The sequence below is a fragment of the Arachis duranensis genome, chromosome 3 (genome assembly GCF_000817695.3).
Source record: "Arachis duranensis cultivar V14167 chromosome 3, aradu.V14167.gnm2.J7QH, whole genome shotgun sequence".
NCBI lineage: Eukaryota > Viridiplantae > Streptophyta > Magnoliopsida > Fabales > Fabaceae > Arachis > Arachis duranensis.
Window position 1 is genome coordinate 126,801,985 of NC_029774.3, and position 10,567 is coordinate 126,812,551.

General features: G+C 27.3%; 1 protein-coding gene across 3 annotated transcripts; it reads left to right on the forward strand.

The window, feature by feature from the left end:
- The first annotated feature begins 7,435 nt into the window (after window positions 1-7,435).
- Window positions 7,436-10,044, forward strand: LOC107481215 (amino acid transporter AVT1I-like). Of its 3 annotated transcripts, XM_016101435.3 has the most exons (5): window positions 7,436-7,533; window positions 8,353-8,416; window positions 8,492-8,632; window positions 8,707-9,314; window positions 9,381-10,044. In XM_016101435.3, the coding sequence occupies exons 3-5, from the start codon at window positions 8,548-8,550 to the stop codon at window positions 9,897-9,899; spliced, it is 1,212 nt and encodes a 403-aa protein (XP_015956921.1). In that variant the 5' UTR covers window positions 7,436-7,533; window positions 8,353-8,416; window positions 8,492-8,547; the 3' UTR covers window positions 9,900-10,044. The 3 variants fall into 3 exon arrangements, with proteins under 3 accessions (XP_015956921.1, XP_015956922.1, XP_052114283.1); XM_016101436.3 differs by lacking the exon at window positions 8,353-8,416 and having other exon boundaries at window positions 7,442-7,533; XM_052258323.1 differs by lacking the exon at window positions 7,436-7,533 and having other exon boundaries at window positions 7,733-8,416.
- Window positions 10,045-10,567: the final 523 nt, after the last annotated feature.

Below are 10,567 nucleotides of genomic sequence, written 5' to 3' on the forward strand. Positions count from 1 at the left end.
TTTAATATGATATTTTTAATTTTTTATTTCTGGCCCCTTTTTATAAGATTTTTGGATCTTGTCATTGTCTAGGACATTTAACATTATATAATATAACTATAAAATAAAAGTTTTACTGTGTTAGTATAATAAAGTGGAGTTCAAATGAAAAATTTTAAAAATGATTCAATAAATGTCTATAGTCTACACTAAATGTAATATTTAAAAATTAAAAGATTATTTAATTTTTTTATACAGTAATAATTAAGAATATTTATTAAAATATTTCTTTTATTTTAATTTAATTATCTCTTTTCAATTATAAAAATTGTTTAAGACATAGAAAATAAGAGGTTGAATTGATCATCTTCTTTTAAATTTGATCAATTAATTCTTAAATAAAAAAATAAAACTTAACTTTTCTATCTTCAATATACAAGATTGATTACGCATTAGACAATTTCATTTTATATTCTAAAAAACAAAAACAAAAACAAAACAAGAAGGTTTATCGAACTAATTGAATTCGATTTAGTATTGGCTTCGTATAGATATAATTGTTGGTATATCAAAATAATTGTATGGATTAAATTTATGCTATGAAATTCACGTTCAATTGATATTTATAATCTTTTTTATACTTTTTGTAGTATATTTTTTTATAGAGAAAATTTCACTCTCTTCTCCTGCGAGATGCTAAAATGACACTCCCCCTCTATTTTATAATGTACATTTCCCTCCCTTTTAACTTTTGAAAAACCTCCTCTTTAATCCAATTTAAACTTTTTGTGTTAACTAATGTTAACTTTATCCATTATTTAAGAAAAAATAAATTATTTTTAAAAAAAATACCTATTAGCAAAAAAAATATTTTTTATCATTAAATTTTGCTTATCAAAATACCCTTTAATAAATTATTCTTTTATTGATTAAAATATATTTTTAAAAAAAATTAATAATTATATTTTTTTAAATTACCCTTCAANGAAAAGTTAATAGTGAAATATAAAATTAATGTTAACAAAAATTTTGGTAAAATCACAATTTAATAATTAAAAAATTATTGAAGGGTAGGTATCTTAGAAAAAAATAATTTAATTATTAATTTTTTTAAAAGTATTTTAGTGAAAATACAATTTAATCAATAAAAAATAATTTAATCAATAAAAAAATAAGTTATTAAAGGATATTTTGGTAAGAAAAATTTAATGATAAAAAATAAATTTTTTGCTAATTGGTAGTTTTTCAAAAAATAATTTATTTGTTCTTAAAAAATGGATAATATTAATATTAATTAGCACAAAAAATTTAAAATGGATTAAAGAGGAGATTTTTTAAAAGTTAGAAGAGAGGAAAATGTACATTTATAAAATAGAAAGGAGGGGAATGTCATTTTAGCATCTCGTAAGAGAGGAGAGTGAAATTTTCTATTTTTTATATTATGTAGCATTTTTTTCTAATATTTTTGGCAAATAGTTCACTAATTTTAAATACTAAAAACTAAATTCTAAATCTTAAAATTTATAATTATTTATATACGTGGAGGTTTGATAATACGAAACAGCCACCTTTGCACATACTCATGCATAATTCGAATCTCTCTGCTTCGCTACATGCTTCCATAATTCGAATCTCTTCCATTCAAACTACCATAAGTTACATCCATGCATAATTCGAATACTATGACGGCAGGCATGTATAATTCGAATTGGCTTAATTCAAATTACTAACAACTCAACTAAATCGAATTGGTTTAATTCAAATTACTATTAATTTTTCTAATTTAAATTTGACTCATTCGAATTATATAAGATAGTGATTTTGGGAGATCTAGGTATTATTTTTTATTTTGGTAGAATAATATAATTTACTTCTTCTTTTGGTTTGTTTTTGTGATTTGTCCTAAATAGATTGATTATTGATTTATTACAAAACAATTATTCAATAGACTCAAAATATATACATTAAAAAATTATTAATTATTATATATTAAATCAGTTGTGAACAGAGAAAATATCAAAATAAAAATTATTGATTACAAATTTCAACTTAATATGGTTATTTAAATGGTGAATAATTTTTTGATAATATTAAAATATATAAAACCGTGTATTTCTTATATAAGAAGGCTTAGTTACAAGACTTTACTATCTCACATGTGACTCCATCACAAGTATCACTAGTAATAGTTGGGACAAGCTCTGCCAAGTCAAGCTGCGTGCACAAAAATAAATAAAAAAAGGACTAAGTGTCGAATTGCTATAATTTCTCTGAGTGTGTCCGGGCGTAGAAGCCTCCGCTTTAGGCGTGGTCGGAAGTTGTGGCTGCTAGGTTGTGTCGTCGGCAAAGGTAAGAAGAGCAGCCCATGTCAGCATTAACAATGGAGCCTCAAATGGAAATTTACTGCTGCTTTCATGCCAATTTTTTTTAATGCCTTTTAATTTCTTTAATATTTATCTGGTTTGGAATAATTTATTTTAATTTCAAGAAATCGAAATAATTTAAAAAATTTATTTTAAATTTATTTTAAAATAGCGAAATTTATATAACATTTAATTTAAATTGTAAAAAAATTTAAAGATTGAAACACAAGGATAAAAAAATTAATATCCAAAATTTATATATAACTTGCAATGATTTTTTTTCGTAAGCTTCTAAGAGAATAATTTTCGCAATTATTTTCTAAGATTATAAAGTTAGCATTTAATACTTTAGCTGGTTGTAGTATTACAAATTTTAATAACTTTTTATTATACTAATCATCACTTCATCAGATTAAAATTAGATTTTGTTATTCATATTTATTCTATATTCATATAAAATAAAATATGTGGCCAAAATTTAATTATTAGATATTTGTTTATTATTTTTATTTATGTCTATGCTTTTAAATCTACTACATTAAGATACTCATAGACATAATCCTAATAGTTATATAAGATTAATGAGACGACATAGAAACTTAATTGTGCTATTTTTTAAAATAGTTTTATTAATCTTTCATTTATGCTTTTTTAAAAATATAATTTTTTTGTCTTATTATTATTTGTTTCTTAACATTATTACTATCTGTTTATTATTATTATTATTATTATTATTATTATTATTTGATAAAATAAAATATACATAGAGTCAGAATAAATAATATGAAATATATACTTTTTAAAAAACAATAAAATTATAGATAATTAAAGATATTTAATATAAGATTGAAGATATTTTTTTATCTATTATAATTATGCATAAAAATAAAAAGTATTTTGAATATAACTTTTTAAATTTGTTTCAAAACAAGGTTCAAGAAACAGACAAAACCTAGATATAAAAGCCAAATCCACTTTGTTAGTGTGTCCTTTCTGGTTGTTTTGAATTTCCTTCTCTTCTTCTGGCTTTTGTGTATTGCTCTCATCCACCGACGAACTTGCAAAGACCCGGATTAAGTTAATTGGAGTTGCCTTCTTACTTACTGTCTTTCTTTTCTCTGATGTTAAAAATCTGTTAGGTTATTAATCCTGCTTCTGCTCTTCGATTTTTCTCCCAACCCACTCTGTCTGTAACCATTGCCCCCCATTTCTCCTCTGTTGTCTTTCCAGTCGCAAAATCTTTTAAGTATTGTTTGCATACTTTGTTTTCATGTCCAAGGAAGCCACAGTAATGGCAGATATTACTAATCCTTTCGTACTTTGGCGGAACCTCAATAACCTTCTGATTTCTCCCTGTAATTTTTAGAGTTCTACGCAGGAGCTTTGATATGTCCAACAGTACTTTAACTTTTAGCAGCCTCTCTTCCTTTCCTTTGAAATTAAACAAACTAGCCTCCAGGTCCGTTCCCATCGCCTCTCCGACTCTCCTACCTAGTCCCTTGATTTTGCATTGCTCTGGTAATCCCCAGAGTTGCATTAGAGTCCAAACAGACTCGATGAATGTATCACACAAATTAGGATTTCCTACCAAACCCTAACAAAGCAAATGACTAAACTCCAAAACTGGGGCATCGTAGCTTTTTCGTTTTTCTCTTAAAATTCTAGAGTGATAGCTCAAATGGCATAGTCTCCTCATATTTACCTAGAGGTCGCGGGTTCAAATCTCCCTATCTTTAGTAAAAACAAATATACATGTGTGATTTAATTTAGGCCATTTCTAAAATGTTCACTCCTTTTTTATGCTAGAGTTAAATAACATACACTTTATTCCATTTGATTAAAATATTTTTTAATAATTATTTTTTATACAAAATAGTAATTATTTTATTATTTAAAACAAGAAATAATAATATAAAATATATAATTATTATTGTAATAGTTTTTATTTATTTTCATTATTTTAAATTATTAAAAAAATATTTAATTCAAAATTTGTATATACTTCATGATTAATGAGAACATTAAAAATAATTAAAATTTATTACATGAATGGTAATATATATTTTATATTATTGTTAAATTTATTATAGTAGTAAAAATAATAATATAAAATATATTAATTATTTGAGAGAAAAAACTAAGCCTTTAATCTTAATGATTTTCACATTTAATTCACGCATAAATACTTAAATATATATTGGTAGATTTAAAATAGATGCCAAAAATTTTGGTTGACCAATCCATTAATAAGCCCACACTTATATAACTAGTTTATTATTAAAAAAAACAAGCCATACATCAAAACACAGCCCACCACCTAACTATCCTGTTTGTATTGGATCGGCTCACAAAAATACACCTACATGACTACACCTAAAGCCACATTCGACAAGTTCTGACATCCACTGACAAGCTTGCAACTTCCACAAAAATAACTATCCAGATGTTAATACCTTATTCATTCAAAGGGAATATCTTTACCTTACATTGTACTGTATAATTGGCCAATTCTTCCATGATAATTAAGTACAATATACATACATAATCGCAAGCAATAAACAAGGGTGAGATTCGTGACATCATTATATAGGACCCAATATATATACATACTTCAAAGTATGTCTATCATTCATGGGGTTTGATGAATCCCCGTGCAAGAAATAAAATGATCCGTAATTAGAAATAATCCAAATAGACCTTTTCCTTTTGTGTATCTTAAGGAGATATATTATTATTCCCCATGCATGAATGATTGATTGAGTTTGGATTGTATAGGTATTATGACGTCATAAGTAGCTAGCCTTTTCCTTTATGACCTTTCTCTTATTCTATTATCTGTATTGTGACATCATAATAATAAGTAGCTAGTATTTTCGGGAAGGTGATGAGTTTTTCTTGCAAACATCAAAATGTTGAGAACCATCTCAGGTACTGTATATTTATCTCATAATAATTTTTATTGCATAATATATAATAAAAATTTTAGGGATATAGAAATAATATGTCGTTATAAATAGAGTACACTATTATTTTTATCTACAAATATACTAAATTATAAATCTTCAATTCTAATATTTTTATTGTATTAATGTGACAATTTCTGGCACCTATGAACTTGTCATGCTGTGAAAATATACACACATACATGGAATCATATTAAAAATAAATCTCGTTCACTATAATTTTAATTATCATTTAATCATTTTCATCATCATTTTCTCTTTTTTAGGCCCTAAACAGCTAAACCACTGCGGTACTTAATTCTTTGAATTTAATTAATCTAATTTGAGTTTATCACAATATTATTATAGCTTTTCTCTTACCATAAAGAATTCAAATCTTAAACTTTAACAAAGAAAAATAAATAAATAAATAAGTATATCAAACTATTTTAATTAACCTTAAGTGCCACTTTTAGTGCTAAAGAAAATATACTATTACTTTCTCTAAAACAAAACAACGCGTGTCTAGCTCGTTCAACTTAAGGAAAATACATATATTTAATCAAAGAAGACTTGTCTTTTTCATAAGTTCATTCTTTTTTTTTTTTTTTAAAGCCTGTCTATGTATTATCTTATCTTCATAAAGATTATTAATGCATTATTGTTGCTTTACAGAACATCATGCAGCAAAAGTATATGTGAAATTAAAAAGGAATAAAAAGACAGTAATTATGCATATATTTGGAGATATGTAGAGGTGGGGAATTTCTACACTACTACCTATATTTTGATATTGATTGATTATTATCATTAGAAGTTTGGTATAGCTTAGAGTTAGGTCGTGCTTTGCGGGGAAAAAGACAATTTAATTAAATAAGTTAAGATAGTTAGAGCACGTAGCATAAAATATCATTAAAATAAGATACATAGAGATTAATAGATTTGGTTTCTAGTTTTAAATTTAAATCGTATGTCATATATATTTCATTAATTAATTATTCCTTTAAACCAAGAGCAGAGCTTAGTGTAGTTGAAGGGGAGCAATCACCCCTCCTAGATTAATAAATATTACTATTAAATACTATAAAGCTAAGTACTACATTACACCACTAAAAGTAAATGTTAAAATGGGGCGCCAGAATCTTCTCATCAACCTGAAATTGCAAATCTTAGTGTTTGCGTTATGACACCACCAAGTGATTGAGGATAGGTTGCATGCATAAATAGAATTTGCTGTCTCATCATCCTCAATTGAAAAAGAATATAAAAATTATATTACTATTACTATTACTATTTACGTTAGGTAAAAAGAAAGAGAAGAATGAATTAAAATTCTATTCATTGTTATTTTATAAAAATATGCAGAGCAGCAAAGCAGAGAACTAAAGTTTGTGCAACAAGGAAAGAAGGGTAGTAGAGTATTATTAGAGTGGTTAGTAGTTAGAAATTAGGTTAGTAGTGGTTAGTATTTATGAGGTTAGTTTGTAATATCTAATCTCTATATATAGCTTAACTCTTGTATCATGTAAAATACAACTTTAATATATATTTTCATGTCCTTTAATCTCCTCCTTTTAAGTTTTATCAAAGGGAACTATGAGCGTGTGAATTATTTCTCTTAATCTTGTTAACCAAATACAACTAGAGGTGTTCTATTTATAGACAAATTAAGAACAGAAAACTATATGTGAAAATAGTCAACTGAGATAATTAAATAATGAAATTCAAATCATAATAGTTATTAATTTATGAGAAATCAGTTATTCTCCTAACAATTTTTTTTCTAAAACATAATTCCTCAAGAAGAGTTAAGTTCTTTCAAAATTTCAAGGCATCAAACTGTATCTTTTTTTTTTATTTTTATTTCATTCATCATTTTGAAAGAAATTTTTTATATATTCTAATTCTTATTTCATCATTTCTGCTAATACTTAATAGTGACATACAATTTGTGAGACTTCATTGGAAGTTAGTTACAAGAGTTAAATATCAGTAACTAACTCTGGCTATAAATATAGTACTTCCATTGTATTAACATTCCATTCATTCATCTCTTATCAATACAATTCAGTTTCTCAAAGCCTTTGTCTCTCTCTCTCTTTCTCCGTTCTCTTTAATTTGTTCTCAACATTCTTGCTTGAACAGCAAGCTTTCTTTCTCTCTTTCTTGGATGCTAATACAATTTTCATCATGATCCTCATCACCACCCATCAACACTTGAACAATGTTATGTATGTCATGACTCACGTGTAAGTGAAGTTAACATACATATTATTAGAAGCTAAATTAGTAAGTGTAGAATGTTTTAAGGATCTTGCATAATCTTAAGCCTTAAAGAAGAACTCTAGCAAAAAAAGTAGTGAGTTTATTTAATTTTAATTGGAATAAAGATTGCGAATTAATTTTTTAGTCAATAATTATTTAATATTTTCTTTAATTTTTTCTTCTTGTAATAATCTTTACTTATTTGTTATTTTATTGGTTGAGTTGGTATTCTAGTAAAACAGTTATTTTAAATATCATTGTACGAATTATTTGAATAGAATAATTTTCAAAATACCAATAATCAGGGGTGTGCTATTTGGGATGTTATTTATTGATTAATTGAAGATTAATGCATGATCAATTATTTATGCTTAAATATGTTTTAAATTTCATTAGATACATAAAAATATTTAAGTTATATAACAACTCTATATTTTTAGCAATGGGAGAACATGTCACCACCTTCATAAGTATCAATTATTATCCTTAATAATTTATTTGTTTAATTTTGTTATAATATAAAAAAAATAAATAACAAAAAAAATTAGGTGACCAATATTTTTTTCTTATATTTTAAACCAATATTAACCAACTTCTCTTTTTTTTCCCATTAAAAATGTAGGTCTCAAGCATTTCCAAATAATGAAATAGATCTTATTATAAGTTAAAAACCAATAATTAGACCTGTTCGAGGAGAAAACATTTCCCTAGTATTTTTTTTTTTTCAAAATATATCCAAATATGGTAAGTATTTTTTTTTTCATATTACAAGCACACACTAATTGGCTCATTTGACTATAAAGTGATGGATCATGACATGTGGGTGGACTTGAGTGTGGAGCCATTGCTGGCCTCCTAAAGAGGAACGTAAGTTATTATGTAACCACTCTTTATTATTATTGATCATGATGCTTATCTACTCATCATTCTCACTATCCTCAGGTCCATGGTGATTCATTTTTGACAACAACTCCAATTAGAAGACTATTACTGTTATCATGGAGAGCCAAAATTCAGGAGAATCCCTTAGAGGAGGAACATCCTTCTTCAAAACATGTTTCAATGGACTTAATGCCTTGTCAGGTAGTCTATGGTATCAAATCATCTTTGTGCCAATCATATTAATTATTCTAATCATTCATTTTCCTTTTCTTTAGGTGTTGGGATACTCTCAATGCCATATGCAGTGTCTCAAGGAGGGTGGATGAGTTTAATTTTGCTCCTCATTGTTGCTACTGTGTGTTGGTACACAGGATTGCTTCTTCAAAGGTGCATGGACGCACATCCATTAATCAAATCCTACCCTGACATAGGCGAGGTTGCTTTCGGTTACAAAGGAAGAACCATGGTAGCCATCTTCATGTACTTAGAGCTCTATTTAGTTGCGGTAGAGTTTCTCATACTAGAAGGTGACAATCTTGAAAAGCTGTTTCCAAACATGGATTTCAAGATTGGTAGCCTTAGAATTGGAGGCAAAGCCGGTTTTGTGTTGCTAACTGCGCTCGCAATACTACCCACAACATGGTTGAAAAGTTTGGGAGTTCTGGCCTACATTTCTATTGGTGGGGTTGTGGCTTCTCTTATTTTGATTGTTTGTGTTGTGTGTGTTGGTGAAGTTGATGGAGTTGGATTTCATCAAAAAGGAGACATGATTCATTGGAAAAGGTTGCCTTCTTCTGTGAGTCTCTTTGCGTTCTGTTATTGTGGACATGCAGTCTTTCCTACATTGCGTAATTCCATGAAAGATAGAACTCAATTTTACAAGGTACTAAATACTTTACACAATTATAGTTTAAAGAAAAAAATGTTACTCATTATTTGCTATATGCAGGTTTTGATAATATGCTTCATCACAAGCACTATAACCTATGGGTCCATGGCTACCATAGGGTATAAGATGTTTGGAGAACATGTGAATTCGCAGGTGACCTTAAATCTTCCAACAAAGAAAATAAGCACCAAGATAGCAATTTACACAACATTAATCAACCCTTTCTCTAAGTATGCTGTTATAATCACCCCAATAGCCAATGCTGTTGAAGAAACATTATTTTTGTACAAGGGTAGACCTATTGCCATCCTCATCAGAACCACTATTGTGCTAAGCACTTTGCTTGTGGCATTATTTGTTCCCTTTTTCGGCTATGTTATGGCATTTATCGGCGCATTTTTGAGTGTCACGTGTTCATGGATTCTGCCATGCTTGTGCTACTTAAAGATGAACAAAGCAGCTCAAAAGTTTGGAATAGAATTGGTTATCATTATAGGAATTTTGTTTACAGGGTCAATTATTGCTCTACTTGGCACTTACATCTCTGTAACTCAGATAGTAAGTCATATCAAATTATGAACATGGAGCGTTCAAAGTTTTCTAAATACTAGTTAATTAAGCAAACCTATTGGTTATGTGCGTGATATCAAATCAAATTAAATAGTGTTTCAATGGATGAAATGTGTGTGACGTACTTATATTCCAATGAATATTGTCCTAAAGCTAGCTCAATAAACATTCAGCATCTCAAAGGTTCTTTATGAATTTGATCAAATTTCTAATCTCTTTAAATAGGGTTATGAATCAATGACTTTTTTTAACAACATCAATAACCACCCAATTTGATATATCTATTGTTCACATTATTTAGTATTTTCATTGTTTACCTATACTTTTTTCTCTAAATATTACTAACTTTATAAGGAGACAGAGGAGTAATGCACAAAGTTCGAAACAAAATTTCAACCTAATCAAAACATATTGCAATTTAATATAATAACACTCAAAATTTCAAATTATTGTTACCTCACCGTTTTGGAATTAGGAAAAGTGTAGGACAACAATTTTATTGAATTTTGGCCAGCATAAAAAAAGTGAATAATCCTATATTATTGGATGAAATTACACCATTAAAAATATCATTAATAATTATTTAATGACTACAAATCATAAAAATTACTACTCCCTAACACTCCTCTTTGAATTATCCTTAGTATAACCTTTAGTTAGTTAATTGCTTAATTACC